Here is a 22,336-nt window from a genome sequence, read left to right as displayed (position 1 = left end):
ACACTGCACCCTACCAGGGCACCTGGGTTCAACACCCAGCTCCAGCTGCTGACTCCAGCCTCCCTCCAATATAGAGTCTCGGAGGCAAAAACAATGCCGCAATTTACTGCAATGCAACCCACGAGAAACCCGAATGAAGTTCCTCGCTTTGGCCCTGGCCCAACCCAGCCACTGCAGGTATCTGGGAAATCACACAGCTCATTAGCTCTATCTGTATGTCTGTCTTTCTCTCAAATATGTTTTTTAGATATCATTTTATAGCACAAAGTATTATTAAGTACTATAAAGTATTGTAGAATGACACTAGACATTAATTATCAAATTCTCCTAGATCAGGAACCAAAAAAAAAAAAAAAAAAAACCCCAGCACAAAATGATCACCAACTTTATAACAGAAACTACATTTTCACCTTTCTGTCTCTCGTCAGTCAGATCTGTGCAAAAAGCAAAACACTGTCTAGTTCTAGAAAAAACATAAGATGCTAACTTAACATCCTACTTTTTACTCTAACCTTGCTCAAGATTACACAGTTCATGGGCGTTAAAGAATCAATTAACTTGGGCCCGGCGGTGTGGCCTAGCGGCTAAAGTCCTTGCCTTGAACGCTCCGGGATCCCATATGGGCACCAGTTCTAATCCCGGCAGCTCCACTTCCCATCCAGCTCCCTGCTTGTGGCCTGGGAAAGCAGTCAAGGACGGCCCAAAGCCTTGGGACCCTGCACCCGCATGGGAGACCCAGAAAAGCTCCAGGCTCCTGGCTTTGGATTGGCGCAGCACCAGCTGTTGCAGCTGCTTGGGGAATGAATCATTGGACAGAAGATCTTTCTCTGTCTCTCCTCCTCTCTGTATCTCTGGCTTTGCAATAAAAATAAACAATCTTAAAAAAAAAAAAGAATCAATTAACTTATATTCCTAGTGGAAGAATGTATGTACATGTCGTGTAGAAGACAAGCCCAGAATGTTGTTGGCTGCAGTGGCGGGCAGATGTCCTTCTTTCAACACCCTAGGAGAAACACCCAAAGCTAAGAATCTCCTCCTGTGTGATACGTCACAGCAGAGAGAGGATGAGGCACATTTACCACATGGAGTGTTTCTGCTTGTTTCTTAATTCATCCTGGGTCTCCACGTAGGCTGCAGGGACTCAAGTAGGTGAGGCATCTTAGTCATTTCTCAGGGTGAGCACTGGCAGGGAACTGGGTCTGGTGCCCGGGCCTAAACCAGGCAGTCCAACACGGACAGCAGGCATCCATAGTGCCAACTTACTTTCTGTGCCAAGTACATTAACAAACACTGATTTAAATCTTTCATGGACTATAAATGCAAATAGGATTTCTTCAAAGGTGCTCTGTGAAGGGGTGAGAGTCAAGCTCTCCATCACTCTTTCCATTCTCTTTGGACAGGTGCTTCATAAAAGTTAAAGCTCAGGGCCTGGTGCAGTAGCCTAGTGCAATCCTCACCTCGAACACGCCGGACTCCCAGATGGGAACTGGTTCATGTCCCGCTACTCCACTTTCCATCCAGTGCCTTGCTTGTGGCCTGAGGGAGCAATGCAGGGTGGCCCAAAGCCTTGGGGGATCTGGAAGGAGCTACCGACTCCTGGCTTTGGATCGGTTTAGCTCAGGCCACTGCAGCCACTAGGGGAGCGAATCAGCGGATGGAGGATCTTTCTGTCTCTCCTTCTCTCTATAAATCTGACTTTCCAGTAAAAAATAAATAAATCTTTAAAAAACAACGGTAAGTTCAGTTCAACATAGTCTACAATCCACTGAGTCTATCATACCTTCAAATTCTAAAATGTGCTATGTACCAGAACAAAAGGTCTCCTCTTCCTTGTCCAAATAGAGAGAAACCTTGATACATGATTTTAAAATTAGAATATAAATGCACTCCAAGCTTATGTGTTATACACAGTAAAAATGCAGTGAAAATATTTGAATATCCAGACAGACAATGCAGCACCCGCAGGGACAGCAGCCCGCACAGCCTCAGGGTCTGGAATGCCCACCGTCGCCCAGCTGCCTGGGCACTAGCGGGCACTAACGGTCAAGGACTAGATGGCAGTGTTTTCCTACTTCAACTTCCAATCCTGTGACACTGATATGCTGATCTGACTTAATGCTGTAATGCAACACTAAAGAGAAACATAAAGAAAAGATTCCTACCTTTACAGAGATTTTCGTATATGCTCTCAATAGTTAAAAGCAAATTCTTTTCCATAATTAATCCAAATACAGCCAACCAATGTTTTTTAAAGCATCGTAATAAATGTATTAGAGTCCATGGTGGTTTCACGTACAGTATCTAAAGAGTTTTTAGAAAAAATTAGCATCTGTGGATTTATTCTTCCTGTTATTTAAAAGTATCTTTTAGGGGCAGGCATTTAGTGCAGTAGTGGGAGGGGCTTTGGGACAGCCACAGCTCACACCAAGGGAGTACACTCCCTCTAGCTTCCTGCGTCCACACGCTGGGCCTGGCGCAGCCTAGCTGCTGTGGGCAGTTTGAGAGTAAACCACTGGGCAGAGGACATGTCTGTCTGTCTGGGGATAAAATTTACAGTATCTATTTAAAAATTCCTACATACATCTATGTGAAAAGAAAGCTTTATTAAAAGTCAAATGTAATTTTTAGGTGCTAATTCCATTGCAAAGTGTTTTTACAAAATCATGTTAGTTTTAGAAACTACATGTACAAAAATCAAGCACAGCTCTGATCAGGAAGAAGAAAGCTTCCCTCAGCGTTTCTTCAATCTACTTCTTAACATGATAATCTCCAATAAAAATCAGTCTAATTATTTAACTGGAGAAAATCTATCTCTAGTAAAAACTGTCAAACACAATTATTACAACTACATGTCTATGGAGAAAAAAAACATACCCAATTAACTGTTACAATCTCAATAAAGCCATATTTATTTTAAAAAATCATTTAGTTCTATGTTTTTTAAATTATTCACATCTCTGCTATAAATATTCAGTTTAAGTAAATGCTTCTAGTGGATGCTGATCATCCATCACCCTGGCTGAGCATTTACAAACACAACCAAGGGCTGCTGTTGTGGCACAGTGGGGCAAGGTGCCCATGAGTGCCCACATCCCCTTCTGGAGCCCGCGTACAGTTCCCGCTGCCATTTCCACTCCAGCTCCCTGCTAACGGGAAGCAGCAGAGGACGCCTGAGCACCGTGTGACGGCCGCAGTGGAGCTCAGCCCGGCGAGGCCTGGATGTGGCAGCCAGCTGCGAAGTGAATCAAAGGACGCAAGAGCTCGTCCTCTGCAGCCTTCCCTCTCTTGTCATTCTGCTTTTCTGACAAATGATTCTTTTTATTTATTTTTGTTTGTTTGTTTTTTTTTAAAGATTTATTTTTATTATTTTTTTTTCATTGGAAAGGCGGATATACAGAGAGGAGAGACAGAGAGGAAGATCTTCCGTCTGATGATTCACTCCCCAAGTGAGCGCAATGGGCCGATACTATGCCGATCTGAAGCCAGGAGCCTCTTCCGGGTCTCCCACGTGGGTGCAGGTTCCCAAAGCTTTGGGCCGTCCTCGACTGCTTTCCCAGGCCACAGGCAGGGAGCTGGAAGGGAAGAGGGGCTGCCGGGGATTAGAACCGGCGCCCATATGGATCCCGGGTGTGCAAGGCGAGGACCTTTAACCACTTGCGCCACCGCGCCAGGCCCAACAAATGATTCTTTTTAAAAGAAAAATATATACTCAAGGAAAAATTCACAATGTTAGCAAATATTAGGTTCTCATTCAATAGCTGAGATGATGGTCCTGTGCCATGGCCTAGTTGAAGTCCTTGCCTTGAACGCGCCAGGATCCCATATGAGCACCGGTTCTAATCCCAGCAGCACCACTTCCCATCCAGCTCCATCCCTGTGGCCTGGGAAAGCACTGGAGGACGGCCCAAAGCCTTGGGACCCTGCACCCACATGGGAGACCCAGAAAAGCTCCAGGCTCCTGGCTTTGGATCGGCGCAGCACCAGCTGTTGCGGCTGCTAGGGGAGTGATCATCGGACGGAAGATCTTTCTCTCTGTCTCTTCTCTCATATATATATATGTATATATCTGACTTTGCAATAAAAATAAATCTTTAAAAAAAAGATAAAATAAAGTAAATCTTAAAAAATATATATAGCTGACATAGACAGAAGTTGTAACGATGAAGGGGCTTCTCCCAACTATTAATGTGAACAGCAAGCAAACATTACATGCAACTTTTAAGACCACTGTTGCTAAATTTGATCACAGAAAGTCATACATCTGAGAAACTTGCAAAACACATTGCTAATATCATCGAATTACACTGATCCTCATATTTACAGGGCAAAATGAACATTTCTTTTCAATGAATATATATTGCTTAGTGAAATGTTTTGGCTTAGACACTTTGCCTGAGAGCAGTTTTTCTAGATTCAATGTAAGCTCCACAGAGGACTGTGCCCGACACACAGAAATACCAGAAATATGTGTTGACTGAAACAGTGACAACACAGTTTTAATCTTAAAAATATCCATCATCTAAGTGACCAAAAGCTTTTTGAATACCTTGAAACATTTAATGTGCTACATTGTGGCATTTTGCATTACTTTAAACAACTATTTACAAGACGGAGCTCAAGCTCAAGTAAGAAATCTCCCACTCAGACTTGGGCTAATCACCTCCATCCAGAGGTTCCCAAACGCGATCTTCATTTCTGTTTCTAAAATTGAAGACAAAGCTGCTCCAAGAGACTTTTCCAGATCACACACAATACTTTCAAGCAGAATGGACAACCCTGAAGCCGCAGGTTCCTTCTCAGAGGTTTTTTCCAACATTGTTGCTTCTGCTTTTGTAAAACAAATAGTTAACAGATTTATTTAGGGTTCTAATAGTAAATGCTACACTACACACACACAGACAGAAACAGAACACAAAACATTTGGCCACACAAATATTTTATGTATATAACATTTGAATTACCTAGAAAAGAGAAACACTACTTTCAGACAGTATTCAGAACACCTCTCTGTTATAGATGTTGTAGATCTAACAGAATTGGAGCAGAAGCTTGGTGCAGCCATCAACACCCACTGGGGTGCCTGCGTTCCTGTTATGAGTGCCTGGGCTTGAACCCCAACTCCTGTCCCAATCTCAGCTCAGTAGCTGATTTCTGCCAGCCTCACATGGGACACTTGGAAAGAATTCCCAACGCCCAACGCGGGATCCCGCCCGGGCCCGGCCACTGTGGGTCTTTGGAAAGTAAACCAGTGGTCGGAAGATCACTGTCTGCCTCTCAGAAAATAAAATATAATGACACTAACATTATAAAAGTAAAGTAAAAAGGAAAGTTCCTAGTATCCTATGACTTGTCCATTAGTTTAATTTTTATTATAAGTTATGAAAAAGATGTTAAATCTCACAAGAAACCAAAATATTCTTTCTACTTCAAATGAATCCCTCCTGTAGCTAACTCTCACTTAGAAGGTCCTTCCAGGGAAGGCATGGTGGCGTAGCCTGCTAATCCTCTGCCTGCAGCACCAGCGTCCAATGTAGTGACCGGTGAGATCTTAGCTGCTCCACTTCCAGTTCAGCTTCCCCCCATGTCCTGGCAGGGGAGGATGACCCTGCACCCATGTGAGAGCCCAAAGGAAGCTCTGGCTCCTGGTTTCAGATTGGCTCAGCGCAGGCCTCTGTGGCTATTTGCGGAGTGAAGCAGCATATGGAAGATCTCTACCTCTCCTTCTGCTACAGTAAATTTGCTTCTCAAAAAGTTTTTTTTTTTTTTTTAAAAAAAAAGCCCTATCCACAAAAAAAACAGAATAGCATGAACACATTGGTTCAATATGGAAAAATGACACAGATGAATCCCTGGAGGGTCGTAGAAAGGCTGGTTCGCAAGCACCCAGCACACACTGCACAGACAGAGGAAAGAAGTCCAGCATACATCACACAAGGCACCAGAGTGTGACACTGCAGCCCATAAATATGCACTGTAAATAATAAACATTCATTCATTAAAGGCAAAAGAATTAATAAAACTTAATTCATAATCCACAAAAGGTAATGTCATTAATCAGGCTTTCTTTGGATTATCATTTTCATTTAATTCTAAAATTTTTGTGCTCGCAAATACCCCCAACTTGTTGTGTTTTACATTTGCAAGATAAAAGCTTACTACTAACGATGCCACAGTAACCCCACTGCATGCAATGAGACACGTTTCTAACTCCCAGTAAGAGTCCTACCTGTGGTCCCCTGCTGCTTAGCAACACGCAGCTGATGACACACTTCTGCATTCTGAGACAAGCTCAGCAACTCTGCACTCAACTCTTCTTTGCTCAGGGACTTCACACCGCTTATGAGGCCTTTGTTTCTTAAATTTCTATCATCTCTAGGATGGGAAATTAGGAGGAAAAACACTTTTTATAAGATAAACCTCACAGCAAGTCAAAAACATGAGATCTAGTCAGGAGTTGGTAATTCTCGGCATAGAACAAAGGATCACAACTTTTTAAACATACAAAAAAATAAAGGCCTTTACGTAAAGTCTTATGAGCTTTGGGGAATAACAAAGATCACTTGCTGAGTGTTTTCCGGGTATCAAGCACCTTGCTATGCACCGATCTGGGTAGAGTTCACAAACCACCCTCGAGACAGGTGTGGTACCCACTGCACTTCTATCTCGCAGATGGAAAATTAGGTGTAAAATGGGTAAATAACTTATGCAAGGCTGTGTCCACTCAGTCCAAGCCGCTCTGATCATCCAAAGTGGGTAGAGCAATGAGCAGTGCACCCACTGTCAGCAGAAGACAAACATCCAGGTGGCAGTGAGGGAGGCCTATGGGAGTCAGAGGGAAGCGAAGGCATTGCTACTAAGAAGCAGCTGGTGGCTTCAATGGGGAAGTGACTTGAGTCAATCTCTTCACTAAATTGTTCTGAAACCCAGAGGCTCTAGGCTGTGCTAGCAGTAGAGTTGTTTGGTCAAGCTAAGTTTCCCACAGATGAAAACTATAAAACCTGGAAAAAAAATTAAATCAATTATTTGAAGGTACCAGTGGACAATAAAATGGAGGCATAAACAGAGGAGTCTACACCCAGCCACAGCAGCATGCTCACTCTCTTTCGGCCCGCAGGCATTTCCCAACTCATCCACGGCTTTGGAACACAGACTTCCACAGCCATTGTAGCTTGAACGGTAAGAGAACTGCGCTTAAGCCTGGTGCACACCAAGCAGTATAACAATATTTGAAAGTAGACTTTGACCAAGGAAAGATGTATATTAACACCAGGGCAACCATATGAAAATTTCAAAAAAGTATAAATAATCAATAGTAAAATTAAGTGATATAAAAATACACAATCCAAAAGAGGAAAAAAAACAGAACTAGGCAAAATGGTATGTATTAATGGAACAAATTAGGTGTGTGTGGTCTACATGCAGATGAAAAGAAATTATTGGACTGGACAAAAAGGAACTAACTACATGCTACCTACCAAAGACGTAAAGCCACAATAGAAAAGAATGAACGCGAATGCCTCACAAGCACTGATCAAATGAAAGCTGCAACAAAGCAGACTTCAGAACCACACATGTAATCAGGAACAAATAATGTCATGCTAGGTGGAATACGATCTGGTCCAAAACTCATGGAAATATTTAATCCATAAAATCATAAGGTAATGGGCCCGGCGCGGTGGCGCAAGTGGTTAAAGGTCCTCGCCTTGCACACCCGGGATCCCATATGGGCGCCGGTTCTAATCCCCGGCAGCCCCGCTTCCCTTCCAGCTCCCTGCCTGTGGCCCGGGAAAGCAGTCGAGGACGGCCCAAAGCTTTGGGACCCTGCACCCGCGTGGGAGACCTGGAAGAGACTCCTGGCTTCGGACCGGCATAGCATCGGCCTGTTGCGCTCACTTGGGGAGTGAATCATCGGACGGAAGATCTTCCTCTCTGTCTCTCCTCTCTGTATATCCGCCTTTCCAATAAAAAAAATAATAAAAAAATAAATCTTAAAAAAAATCATAAGGTAATAGTGTGAAGAGGATAGAAACCCAATCCAATGATGGGCCTAGCAGTGGGTCCTCAAATCACATGGGGTATGGTGGCCTCGGCCATGTCCACTGCTGCGTTGTCCACAATGCTTCCTCCACATACCAGGTGCCAAACCAATGGACCCAGGGAAATGAGCTAAAATAACTCTTTTTCCCTTGCAAAACTACAGTGCCACAAACATTTCATCAGAGACACAAAAAAGTGAATCAACGCAGAAAACGACAGAACAATGAAAGGGTGATTTCCCCAGACAATCCCCAACAGCCTTAAGTGGGTCTCTTTCTGCCTGGAAGCAGCAGCAGCCTATCACCCGCCCAGTACCTGGTAGTGCACGAGGCACAGCGAGCAGCAAGGGGTAAGACGCAGCGTCCTCAGGGATCTCTTTCAGAGACCATAAAGTAGACGGCTAACTGGTTGCAGAAGACCCGAAGAACCAACAACTTGACCTAACTCACATTTATAGAACACCACATCCACAGAGCATGCCAGACCAGCAACTTCAGTGACAGAACAGAAAACACAATGACGCTACAATTCAGAACACAAAGATACATGGAAATTCTGCCAAGATTCGGACTTACACAAGTCTAAATAACCTTCACGCAAGACACAACAGAAGAGTGAACTGAATAAAAACAGAACTTCAACACACCAAACTGGGCTCAACAACAGCCTTGCTCAGGAGGGAACCCAGTCTCACACATGCTCAAGCTTGTGTTCTCAACAAGAACAAACTCGAGCAGACAGGTGGAGTACTGTCAGGAGGGGTCAGTGTCCCCGTGTGGACAGGCACCTGGGCTGCACCGTGGCCATCTGTCAGCAGTGTAGAGCAAAGAAAAAAAATCTGTAAATCCTGGTAAGTCTGTTTTCTTCAAGACACAGAACTTAAGAGTGATGGAATCTTGATCACAGCCTGACACAGGCAGTATCAGGGAAGTGAAGAGCTGACCCCAAGGGTCGGGACACTACTGGAGTGTTGAGAGGCTGCCCTGGAAACGACTCCTAGTCTGTCAGGCTTCGGAGTCCAGAGGCAGGTGGGACTACTCCCCAAGACAAACAGCAGTTTTAGAAGGAAAGACCAAGACGCTGATCACACATACAGGCTGAGATCAAGAGAGCCGTGGTGTAAATTGGGATGGAGTTCAGAACACCCGTGTGTGGTGCCAGCATTGTGCACAGCAGGCAAGCCAGAAAGGCAATCCCATGTGAGCACAGTTCACAGCTGGCAGCTTCAACTGCTGTCACCAGATCTCTGCATGCCGCCGTTTCTGCATCTCTGCCTAACACATAAACACACGGATCTGAGACCCAGCTGCAGACCACTGCCTGGGTTACCTTGTACCCAAGCGAAGTGCCACACTGCTAGGACAAAAGCAGCAGTAGCTGATGGGCACTCCAGGCCTGGCTAATGCCAAATTTGTTAACTTCACCAGTGTGCCAGCAGAGTTGCTTATTCTGTTTATTGTTGTTTAAGAAACTGAGCCCAGGGCTGCGGATCAGCGGACATACTGGAATGGGAGTGAGTGAGGGCATGTCTGACATGGAGGGAATGACGTTGGGGTCTTCTACAGACCAAGTCACTGCACTCACAGGTAAGCAAGAGAGCTGACACAGTGGTTTAGAGTGGGGAAACCAGCTGGTGTGTCTGAGTCAGGTCAAGACACCTGCCCACGTAGGTGACCTGGCCTGGACTAAAGCATCACCATGCGGGAGTGGGCTGGGCTGAGCTGTCGGGAGCTTCCTTCCGCTTAGCTCCAAGATGGTACCCGGTGCCGTGCCAAAGCACCACCAGTTGTATACTGGTTTGAGGAAGTCTCTCCCCATTGGCTGGGAAAGGCGTGCTGTGCACGTGGACAGCACATGACCTGTTTGAGGATTGGTGTGCGCTGTGCATGGTGGAATGACCTTTGTGCGGACTGGTTTATGCTGGGTATATATGCCTGTGCTCTTCCTTCCCACGGGGAGAAGTGCGCCGGAGAAATAAACACTGAGCACCGTGTTCCTGAGTGTGGAGTGTCCTTTCAGCGGGCTGAAGAGGGAAGAACTCCGCACTGAGCTAAGTTACAGCACCCACGGATTCAGGCTGGGCCAAACTAGGATGCAGCAAAGTCAGGTGCAGGCAAAAACCAGGGCTGGGGGCAGGTATGGTAGGGGTTATCGGGGATCGCCCAGACTAGGCTGCAGTACTTGCTGCTATGTGAGGACCAATTCTGCATCACGCTGGCTGGACTGGGCTGCATCACCTATTGGTGGGCAGGGCAGAACTGACCAGGCAGCAGTATCCACTGCTACTGCTATGTCCATTGGCTGGTGCCAATGACAGACCAAACCTGACCCTGCACTGGTTGGCATACAGAAGTCAGGTCACCCCAGGAGGGGTTTCTTGCTCCAACTAGATCACCGGCCTCTGACCCTGGCCACTGGGAAAAACCACTTGCTGTGGGGTCTGAGCCTGCAGCGCACGTATCAGGACGGCCTCCTCAGCTGCTGATGCCTGTGAAATGGACAGCATGTCCAGACGCACATGGGGGACATGACAGCCAGCTCATCAAGGCCAACAGGGGAGGTCAATTGTCTTGTCAGAGGATGGAAATCAGAGCAGATTGGACAATTTTCCTGGCCAAACTTTGCAGCATGTTCCTGGATACGGTGGATTTTGTCAACAAGCAGATCTTGGAAAGATTTTCTCAATCTTGTAGCGATGAAATCAACAACATTTCAGAACTATCAAAACCACTCAAGTGACCCTAAGAACACTCTTGCCCACACATCAGGGAACATTAAAGCGTCAAATGCCCGGCCCTTCCCTGGGTGCTCACGCAGTCTGACCACAGGTAGCAGTCCCTGGAGACACAGGAGTGAGAGAAAGGGCCCGGTGTGACAGCCTAGTGGCTATATCCTTGCCTCGCATCTGCCAGGATCCCATATGGGGGCCAGTTTGTATCCCAGCTGCTCCACTTCCCATCTAGCTTCCTGCCTGTCGCCTGGGAAAGCAGCAGAGGATGCCCCAAGGCCTTGGGACCCTGTGCCCATGTGGAAGACCCAGAAGGTTCCTGGCTCCTGACTTTGGATCGGTTCAGCTCCAGCCATTGAAACCACCTGGGGAGTGAACCAGCAAATGGAAGATGTTGCTCTCTATGAATTTGCTTTGCACCTAAAATAAAACCGTAAAACAAACAAGCAAACAAAAAAATGAAACATGTGTCATACTCACCCTCCTCCATACCTGAGCCTCCCCTCCCTAATCAAAGGTCCACATTTTAAAAAGAAAATTTTAAAAATTAAGAAAAAAAAAAGAGGGCAGGGAGGACAAGGGGGAAGGAAGGAGGAGGGGAAAATGTAGCAGGATCTGAAGATACTCATGCCTTCTCAAACTTGGGATAGAACAGCCAAAACGATGCAGAGCTTCTCCTATTACTATCACTATTAATACCACCAACCTGACTCACTGAAGTAACATAAAGATTTCCTTACAATAGGCAGGACTGACACATAATAACCTCTCACAGACAAAACAAACCAGCACAGCAGACAAACGAGTAGAAAGAGGAGGCTTCATTCCCGGCCCACAACACCGCCAGAACTGAAATGAAAGCTTGCCCACAAACTTTCATTACAAGAAATAAGTCTATTAATCCTAAAAAAAAAAACCACACGATAAGAGCTAAACAATTTAATTGCATTGTCCACTAAATTACAAACCTAACAGCAGAGGAAGCCTCTGGCCTTGAGGTGTACGCCTGGAGCTGAGTCCTGGCTCTGCTCGCTCCAGTTCTCTGCCAGCCACCCACAGGAGGGCCCTCGATGGAGTTCCCGACTCGCGGCCTGGCCTGGCCCAACCCTGCCACTGCTCACATTCGGGGGGTGGGCCAGCAGACGCAAGCACTAAGTCTGTCCCCACCCTGCCTCTCAAAAATCAAATTTAAAAGAACTATTACGTAACAAATACTTCTCAAATTTAGTTTGTCTCAAATTCAAGATGATCTACATATTATCAACTCTATGTCAGCCTTCAATGAATTTCTAGATCAAAATTTCATTTAAAGGCTATAATCAGCTAGCAATTACCTTAATATTAAGGTATTACCTTAATATTAAAGATAGCTTACCTTAATTAATTACCTTAATATTAAAGATAGCTAAAATTGTAATTTAAACTCCTTTAAGAGAAAATTTTAGAGCAATTCATCTTAGAGTAAATTTATTTCATATAGAATTTGAGTATAATAATGAAACTGCAAAAACTCCATTTTGCAATGAATAGAATTCAGACTAAATAATATTTTTTTGTACTCAAAGCCCTGTTTTATTTATGATGAATACAATTTTACTTATCACTGCATTAGTTTATCTTAGAACAAGATTATGAAAATACGGGGGAGAACAGGAAGCAAGAAGGGACAAATGATGGAAAACTCAGTGGAGTTGCAGCACTTGGGACCCGGGCAGGACCCACACGGCCGTCTGCACTCGGGACCCAGGCAGGACCCACACGGCCCTCTGCACTCGGGGGCCGGGCAGGACCCACACGGCCGTCTGCACTCGGGGGCTGGGCAGGACCCACACGGCCGTCTGCACTCGGGGGCCGGGCAGGACCCACACAGCCCTCTGCCCTCATCCGATAGTGATTTCTCAACTACTGGGGTGACAGTCTTCCTTGCTTTTTCAAAAGGCTTCTGAACAGCAAATACACTCAACTAGGATGGCACTGTCTATTCGAGCTTTCATTCTCTCAGGGCACACACTATAATACACACTATAATCAGTTAAAACAGGGCATGCTTCCTAGCAGATTTAGAAAATTATGCCTTTGACCCTGGAGTGGTAAATGCAGCAGCAGTTGTTGCTTTACAAAGACGGGCTGGCCGGCGTGTGGCGGCAGGCTAAGGCTGCTGTCTGCTACACCAGCGTCAGACACGGATTCAATTCGGATTCAGTTCTCGGGTCCCTGTCACCTGCGTGGGAGACCCAGATAGAGCTGCTGGCTCCTGGCCTCGGCCTTGCTGAGCTCTGGCCACGGCAGAAATATGGAGAATGGATCAGTGCATGGAACATCTGTCTCCCTCTTGGCAACTCTTTCAAACAAATAAATCTTCCAAGAAAATCCCCCAAACCACAAAATCAGTCTACAGGAACTATGACACTCACGTGCACAGAATCACAAGAGAACAAGGGAACAGTTCCTGGTACTGAAGACAGCATTTCAATACGCGGTCATCATTGTTCTCATCTCGCAATCCATCTGCAAATGGAGCAAAAGCAAATGTCAAGAACACTCAAACCTGGGACTGCACGAGCACCCTAGGTTACGATCTGGTTCCAAGTCAAGAACGCCTCACAGTCCGCAGGCAGTGAAACTGCACCGTGTGACTCCCACGCAGATCCAAGCCACGGAGCACCTGAACCCACGGGACGGCCAGGCGGGGCACCGTGCCTGCACCCTTGCCACCCACAAAGGAAACTAGACTCTGGGGAGTGAACTAGCGGATGCAATATCTCTCTCGCTTTCTCCAGCTCTTAGTCCCTCTTTGTAATCCTGCACTTAAGTAAGTAAACCAAATATTTTCTTTAAGAAGTCAGATTTATCAATACTATCACGTTTTTTTCCCTTTGGAAAGACAGATATATAGATAGGGGAGACAGGAAGATCTTCCATCAGCTGATTCACTCCCCAAGCAATCCCAATGACTGGAGCTGAGTCAATTCAAAGCCAGGAGCCAGGAGCCTCTTCCAGGTCTCCCACGCAGGTGCACGGTCCCAAGGCCCTGGGCTATCCTTGACTGCTTTCCCAGGTCACAAGCAGGGAGCTGGATGGGAAGCAGGGCTGCTGGGCTTAGAACTGGTGCCCATATGGGATCCTGGCAAGTGCAAGGCGAGGACCTTTAGCCACTAGGCTACCATGCTGGGCAGGTACTATTACTTTTTCAAGATACTTGGAGCTAGAAAAATACACCTAGTTATACAAAAATGTTCATGAAATATTCAGTCATTCAGCAAGTACTTTTAAGCAACTGGTCAGAAACTGTTCAAAAGTAAGCAAAACAGACTCTAAAAATTCTCAGCGTGGCTTGATCACCCCCCTGCTTTCTTCCTTACTGGGCACAGATCCTCAGGCTGGAGGCCTCAGTAGGACACATGAGAATGGACCCACAGCACCTGGCCCCGTGCACACCCACAGTGAACACCAGGTACTGGAGACATATTATTCAAGACTCAGCTCAAATGGCATCTCTACAGCAACCAGCTCTATTCACACATAACATAAAAACAAGTTTGTATAAAAGCCAGATTACTCTGACTTTTATATATGCCTGGTAGAATTTAATTTCCTCAACTGCAGAATTTATTGTCCTTATTCACTGCTTCAGTTCAGCATTTAAAAGAGTACAAATACTCAGCAAAAAATGAAACAAAAAAAATTAACCAAAGAAAGTATAACAACATTGACCAAATCTCGAGCTCAGCTGGTGACGGCTAACTTTGTTTTGCATGTAGGCCGTGCTTCATCTGTCACACAGCTCCTGCTGGACAGCCCGCGCAAGGCGGTGGAAGGCGGCCCGGGGTTGGCACTCCTGCCTCCCAAGTGGCCCAGCACTGGAAGGAGTGACCCACAAATACACAATTGTGTTGGGTTGTGTGTTCAGTGTGTTACTCTTTCAAGTAAAATAAAGAGATCTTGAGAAAAAAAATTGGGCCCTTGTTACTCATTTGGTGGACCTGGATTCTCTTTAAGGGGAAAAATTTTCCAAAGGAACCTGACCTTGTGTAGTCTAGACAAGTGTCCAGAGACATACAGAATTACAGTCACTTCTTGTGACACACTGCATTTCCCTAAGTCAGGGAGAAACATTCAAAACCCCAAGCCTCCCAACTGGACCACAAACCAGGCTACCTCCCACCGTCTACATCCTAACGGCCGCCGACTGTGTTCAAGTCCGCAGTGTTTCCCTCCAACGAGTCAGCAGTCTAACGAGGCACAGCTCTGACAGTATACTTACAAAGTCTCTGGCACGCAAGCTGCAGCGACTGACCCCACAGCTTTCGGTCCTTCCTCCTGAGACTGTCGTGGATGAAATGCACTGCAGGGACAGCCTTGTACTGCGCATGTTTTAGCAGCTTTCCCTCTTTCATGCGATCCAGCTCTTGCACAACAACCCAGGGAATTATTAAGATGAGGCTGTCAAAGTCTAAAAAAGATAAATTTCTTAAGATTCAACAAATATTTAGTGAGCTATAGATTCAAATAGTTGTGAGAGAAATTCTAAAGTATCTAGTTCTACTTTCAAGAAATTTACAATGGATATCATACAATTATACAATCCATATACAAAAATGGCAATTAAAAAGGAAATACAGAGCAACAAAGAAGATTTAAAATTGCAGTTGAATTGGTAGTTGAACTTAAACTGATTAAAAGCACACCCAAAGGAAGCTGGCAAAGCACTTAGGGTGCTGGCATCCCCCGTAGGAGGGCTAGCTCAAGTCCTGACTGTTCCACTCCTAGTCCGGCTGCAGCCGCTGTGCCTGGAACGGGGGTGAAGCCGGCCCAAGTGCCTGGGGAACTGCCGCCCCCGTGTGGGCCAGCTCCAGACTGCAGCCCAGGACGCACACTGCGCTCACTTGGGGGGAGAAGCAGAGGAAACATTTCGGCCTCTCCCCATCATTCAGACTTTAAAGCAAAATTAAGGAAAAAAAAAAAAAAGATTACTTTTGGAAAGGCACATTTACACCGAAATGGAGGAACAGAAATAACGAAATTCCATCTGTTTCACTCCCCAAGGGGCTGCAATAGCTAGAGCTGAGCTGATCTGAAGCCAGGAGCCTAGAGGCCTCTCCGAGTCTCCCACTCGGTTGTAGGGTCCCAAGGTTTGGCCCACTCAGGACATGAACTGGCACCCACATGGCGAGGATTTAGCCATTAAGCCATCACACTGGGACCATAAATAAATCTTCAATCAATAATAAAAAAAAAAACACTTTGGAGAGGTGTTCCTGAAAGGAAAGAAAAGCTGTCAATTTAAAATACCAACTCAATCCGGAATGTTTTATAAATACCTGGTATTTCTGTTGTACTCAAAATTCTAACGAATTTGAGATGATTCATCAGAATATTTGTATCCACAACAATCAACAGTTTTCTGTCTGAAGCAGTATTTGCTAGAGAAAAAGAGCAAAGTCAGGGTTTCAGGCACAGGAAAGCAGAGCTGCACAGACTAGCATCTGGTATCACCAAAACAAAGAAAATGAAGGTGAAAGCTGCAGCTCGTGACAGAGTCCCACACTCTGTGGACTGCTGGGTTGATCTGTGTACCCTTCCAATCAGCGAAGGGTTCCCGGGGCAGGAACTGTGAACTGTGGTGCTGGTGGGTATGTGTGTGTGGCACGGGGGGTTGCTCATGTGTGCGTGTGTGTGTGTGGCGGGGAGCGGGGAACTCATCCAGGATCAGTGGGAAGGAACCTGGGAAAGAACGTAAAGTTTGGCCAGGCAAAGCAGACATGTAAGACTACACGTGGGGCGAGGATGGGCAAACCAGCCCAGGAGTCTTTCTGGTAACATTCTTCAGGGAACAGAGTCTGTAGGACAAAGGAAATAAGTGCTTTTACTCCAGCTCTTAATGGGGTAATAATAATATTTAATCTTTAATGATATTAATATTAGAAATTGCTTATGCATAAGTTCTACACCATGGCAGCCTCGCACCAGGAGTCACTGTTCTAAGCCCTTTTACTGTGTTGTTCTATGGTTGCACACAGAAATCACAAGCTAATTCTAGGAACACTGAGGAAAACTATTGAAAATCTCACAGAAAATGTGAACTATGAAAAATCTAGGCATGGAATTCAAAATCTTCAGCTTTCATTTCACACAAATTGTTATGAAATACCCTCTATGCGTAAAAGAAAAGAAATACATATCACCCCCGGTAAGAATAAGTCAGGAAACCATTTGGTACACAGAAAAATACAACATGAATGCAAAATTGCAATACTATTTTTATAACTAGTATTCAAAGCTGCACATTAACAGACTTTGGGTAATTCTTTTACTATTATCTTTTTCAATAGTAAAACTGATCAGCTTTTACTTAGTAACAACAACTTCATAAACACAACCACACAACCTACATTAGTTTTTTTATTTACCTTTATTTAAAACACAGATTTTTACAGAGAAGGAGAGACAGGTTCACTCCCCAAACGGCCACAATGGCTGGAGTTGAACTGATCCAAAGCCAGGAGCCAGGAGCTCTTCCGGGTCTCCCACACAGGTGCAGGGTCCCAAGGCTGTGGGCCGTCCTCCACTGCTTTCCCAGGCCACAAGCAGGGAGCTGGATGGGAAGTGGAGCTGCCGGGATTAGAACCGGCACTCACACAGGATGCCAGTGCTTGCAGAGCAGTCAGTTGAGTCATTGCACAGTCCCATTCTACATTACTTCTAATCAGCATTTTATATGCTTCACATTATTTAAATTTATGATTAAAAGCAAGAAAACAAGACAGCTCATAACGCTATCTCTGACCTCAGAAAACCTGCTGAATAATGTGAGATACATAAAACAGATGACAGAGTGGGCAATCAAAGTGACAGACACCTGACTGCCTGCCTGTGACGCCACAGTGGAGTGCCAGCGTTTGAGCACCCAGCTCTGCTCCAAGTCTGTCCTGCGAGTCAGCAGGTGCTGGCTCAGGCGGCAGGACCCCTCCTGCCCACACGACGGGCTCACATGGAGCCCCAGGCTCCTGGCATTGGCCTGGCGCAGTCCTGCTGTGCGCATCTGGGGAGTGAACCTGATGACGGCTTTCTCTGCCTTTCCTGGTTTTTGTTAACAAAAACAAAAACTCAAAGGTAGATAAATAATAGACCCGATTCTTGTACCTAAAGGAAATTCTCAGTATCATTTCAAATGAGCAGAGCTTAACATTTTTCATCCAAACATCATAAAAGCTAAATGCTGGCACGTTAATTCTTAGGAAAGCACAGCAGCACACCCACATTAACACACGTAAGGTACCTACCGGCAGCAGAACGGGGGTCGTCTTCCACCAGGTCAATGTCCATACTCATCAACTCTCCAGCAGGCGGCGCCACAGGTAAATCTATCATGTGCCCCACGCGTGCGGCATGAAGCTCTTCCACTATCTGCATCTACATTGTAAAAAAAGACCCCAGCAAAATATTTCAAGATATATATTCTGCAGATCAACAAGAGAAGAGAGCAATCAATTCTTAAATCATGTAAGATGAGACAATTTGTGGAAAACTGTTTTATAAGAAAAAGTTTTATAAGAATACAGAAGCAACATGGCTATCTAATTTATAAGACATGAATGGCTCTGAGAAAAGCTTTCTGGCAGCCTCAGCCATTGGTCTGTTTGTTCACCTACAAAAACAAACACTGAACACTCTGTTCTGTTTAGGCTTTTTGAGAGGAAGGTCTGTGAAACTTCCTGTACAGCACTACTACAGACATTGACATGGGGCTTCCTTCCCACTCTCTCTTCAGTCCCTGAGAGCCAGATATGCTGAGCGCACTTGAAACTATTTGAATAAAAAACTACATTTCAAGACCACTTTCACTTAGAGAACTACTTTCCTGATAAACTTCGAAGAAATGCAAATAGAATCCAGCTCCACGGCAAAGGCGGGGATCTGTCAAGGGACACTGACCCTCAAGACAGAGAAACACAGCTGACTGCAGCGACAGTGCACAGGGCTGACATTGGGCAGTCGGCTTTCTGCTGCCCGCAGTGCTGGCATCCCATGGCCCGGCTGCTCCAGGTCCAATACAGTTCCGTCCCTGGGAACCTGCATCCACATGGGAGACCGGCAGAGTTCCAGGCTCCTGGCTTCGCCTGGCCACTCCTCCACCTGCTGCAGCCTTTTGGGAGTGAACTAGCAGATGGAAGGTACCTCTGGTTTTGCCTCTCCTTCCTCCCTTCCTTCCTTCCTCCCTTCCTTACTCTATAATTCTGTCTTCCAAACAAATAAATAAATCTTCAAGAAAAAGGGGGGAGGGAACCAGAACCACAGCATGGCTAAGCCTGTCCTTGGGTGTCCAGTGTCCCATTATGGATGCCATACTGCTGCCCCGCTTCCAATATAGCCCTCTGCTTGTGGCTCAAAAAAGCAGCGGGAGACACCTAAAGTCTTTGGGACCCTGCATCCATATGGGAGACCAGCAAGAAGCTCCTGGATTGTAATCGGTTCAGCTCCAACCATTGCGACTACTTGGGGAGTGAACCAGTAGGTGGAATACACATCTTTGTCTCTCCTTATCTCTGTAACTGTCTTTCAAATAAAAATAAATAAAATAAGAAAAAGGAAAGTGTTCTTGAATCTCATTTCAATTTAGGACCAGGGGACATAAAATTCCATCAACAGTTCTGAGGATTAACCAGGAACATAGTTGGGAAATAAAACCAGCAAATAGCAAGATAAAACATTCATGCTTTAAAAAAAAAAAAAAAAAAGGCCACCGGCGCGGTGGCACAGTGGTTAAGGTCCTCGCCTTGCACGCCCGGGATCCCATATGGGCGCCGGTTCTATCCCGGCAGCCCCGCTTCCCTTCCAGCTCCCTGCCTGTGGCCTGGGAAAGCAGTCGAGGACAGCCCAAAGCTTTGGGAACCTGCACCCGCGTGGGAGACCCGGAAGAGGCTCCTGGCTTTGGATCGGCATAGTACCGGCCCTTGCGCTCACTTGGGGAGTGAACCATCGGACGGAAGATCTTCCTCTCTGTCTCTCCTCTCTGTATATCCGCCTTTCCAATTAAAAAAAAAAAAACTTTCATGCATGTTTTCACCGAATAATATTTGTATCTTATTTCGATTAGACCAACAAGATAAAACATTTTCATGTCAGACTATATTTGCATAGCTGCCCAAGCCCAGTTATAAAATGTGGCAACGTTAAACGCAATGCAGGACAGAAGATCTCACGCTCTCCTCACACATCATTAGAAACAAAGGAAAAAGGCCAACGAGCAAATGCAAAGACTTCTCCAGAGTGTTTTGACAACCTCCTACAAACTACATATTTTAAGCAGACATCACTATTATTTCATATAATCAAAGTTTTCAGTCCTTAATTTTTATTAAAAGCATAAGCTGTTGGCTTAACTCATTAAAAATATTCAAAGTAAGTAACTAGCAGCGACCTCTTGATCTGTATCCTCAACACTGCCAGATGAAGCCGACGGACACACTGCTTCAAAACTCTGAAACGAGAAGTAGTTTCATTAGTTAAGAACAAAGCACGTACTTAAAGCACGGGTTCTCAGCCTTGGCCCTGGCGACCTTCAGGGACAGAGGGCAGTGACACTGGACCACCCTGCACATGGCAGTGGATCCCCGCCCCCAGCCCTCGGCAGCACAGCCCAGCCTGACCCCAGGCACCGCTCAGAGCATGCCCAGAGTGCCATCCTCAGATGTCCCGCGACTGCAAAACCGTCCCTGCATGAGAGACTGCAAAAAGCCCCACACTATCACAGGTGCAATGTGCTGGAAATTCTGTAGGGCTTAGATTCATAACCATTGCTAAAAGGACTCCCATTCTAGAATAAAAGTCATAGGACACCCTAGGAAATACAGAGAACTGTGGGAAAGGTGAAACGGCTGTCCTTCAGACTACACAACTTTCCTTCCATGGTAACCAATCATCCACTGTGAGGACACTGGCTTCCTCTCCGCCATTTCTGCACCTGTGGGTCTCGTTCCTGTCACCCATTGGGCATGCCCTCCCATCACGCAGTTCCGTCTGCACCAGCAGACACACGGCCCTCCACCCAGATGGACGAGCCCGCGGTTCCTCTGCACGTCCTCCAGGTGACCTGCACTCTGCCCAGAGTGCCACGCTCGCGCCATAGCCAACACTTAGAGCTCCTGGCACTCACAACCCCGTCTTCACCAGTCTGGGAAACTCCCGAGGCAAAGATCCTCTCATTCATCCCTCGCGTTAGAAAGTACCCAACACTCACAAGTACCTGCAATTAGTGTTTGTTAAACCAGTCAAGCTCACAGAATAGTAAGAGTTAAACAGGATGCTAATTTTTTAAATGGTTCATAAGCTATTCATCTCCAAAGCATTGATGTGCAATAGAGGGGAGTCTACATCAAAGGATCAGTAAATAAAAACCAAGCAATACTTTCAGGGTCCAGCACGGTGGCACAGTGGGCCAAGCCATAGCCTGTAAAGCTGGCACCAATGTCAGAGTGCTGCTTTGAGTGTCAGCTACCCCATCTTCAATCCCAGAAAAACAACAGCACAGCTGACCTGAGTACTTGGGCCACTGCCAGCCATGCTGTATAAGCTCCTGGCTCCAGGCTTCATACTGACACACCTGTTACTGCAGCCGTTAGGGTAGCAAATTAATGAGTAGAACAAAACTCTTTATTCCCTATTTCTTTACTACTACGCCTTTCAAATAATAATTCTTTAAACTGCTATTTTCTATAGCAAAGTATAACAGGTAAGCCAACAAGATCGTTAAACACACAAAATATATTTTTGTAGAAAATACACTATTTTAGGGAACTATTGAGGAATTAAATAAAACTATGGTATTAAGACAATTATCTACGGTCAACAATATACTCAGAGTAAGGACGTTTACCTGCTGCCCTCTATCTAAACAACTTTAGATTACAAATTCTATCAGGGCCTGCCATGGCAACCTAGTCCTCGCCTTGCACGTGCCAGGATCCCATATTAGCGCCGGTTTGTGTGGCAGAAGCCCTGCTTCCCATCCAACTCCCTGCCTGTGGCCTGGGAAAGCAGCAGAGGACAGCCCAAAGCCTTGGGAACCTGCACCTGCATGGGAGACCCATAAGAGGCTCCTGGCTCCTGGCTCAGTTCCAGCCATTGTGGCCATCTGGGGAGTGAATCAGTGGATGGAAGATCTTCCTCTGTCCCTCCTCCTCTCTGTATATCTGCCTTTCCAATAAAAATAGATAAACCTTTAAAAAAGTCATTTCCTGGAGCCAGTGTTGTGACACAGTACATTAAGCCTCTGCCTGTGGTTCTGCTATCCAATACTGATGCTGGTTCAAGCCCATTTCTGATGCAGCTCTATGCTACTGTGCCTGGGAAAGCAGTGGAAGATGGCCAAAGCCCCTTGGCCCTTGCAGCCATGTGTGAGACCCAGAAGTTCCAGGCTGTTGGCTTCGAACCAGCTCAGCTCTGGTTGTTGCAGCCATTTCGGGAGCAAATCTGTCTCTCTTCTCCCCATAGATCTTCCTGTAAGATTCAAAAGCATCAACACATACACATCTACACACACACACCTCCCTGACATCCACACACACACCT

The 22,336-nt window shown here is 45.8% G+C and overlaps 1 protein-coding gene across 1 annotated transcript in view; it reads right to left on the bottom strand.

Annotated features, from left to right (window-relative positions):
• The window catches only part of SWT1 (SWT1 RNA endoribonuclease homolog), a 73,953-nt gene that overhangs the window by 36,870 nt on the left and 14,747 nt on the right, over positions 1-22,336 (bottom strand). Inside the window, exons 6-13 of the mRNA XM_040985371.1 lie at positions 20,187-20,246; positions 18,049-18,178; positions 16,087-16,188; positions 15,030-15,218; positions 13,180-13,273; positions 6,227-6,372; positions 4,661-4,824; positions 2,163-2,301 (exon numbers count right to left, since the gene is read on the bottom strand). Coding sequence (XP_040841305.1) covers positions 2,163-2,301; positions 4,661-4,824; positions 6,227-6,372; positions 13,180-13,273; positions 15,030-15,218; positions 16,087-16,188; positions 18,049-18,178; positions 20,187-20,246 — 1,024 coding nt within the window. The remainder of the gene's footprint in view (positions 1-2,162; positions 2,302-4,660; positions 4,825-6,226; positions 6,373-13,179; positions 13,274-15,029; positions 15,219-16,086; positions 16,189-18,048; positions 18,179-20,186; positions 20,247-22,336) is intronic.

The sequence above is a fragment of the Ochotona curzoniae genome, unplaced genomic scaffold (genome assembly GCF_017591425.1).
Source record: "Ochotona curzoniae isolate NIBS_2020 unplaced genomic scaffold, NIBS_Ocur_1.0 contig_430, whole genome shotgun sequence".
In the NCBI taxonomy this organism is placed as follows: Eukaryota; Metazoa; Chordata; class Mammalia; order Lagomorpha; family Ochotonidae; genus Ochotona; species Ochotona curzoniae.
The sequence above is the reverse complement of the archived record's forward strand: the minus strand, read 5'-3'. Positions and strand labels throughout refer to the sequence as shown.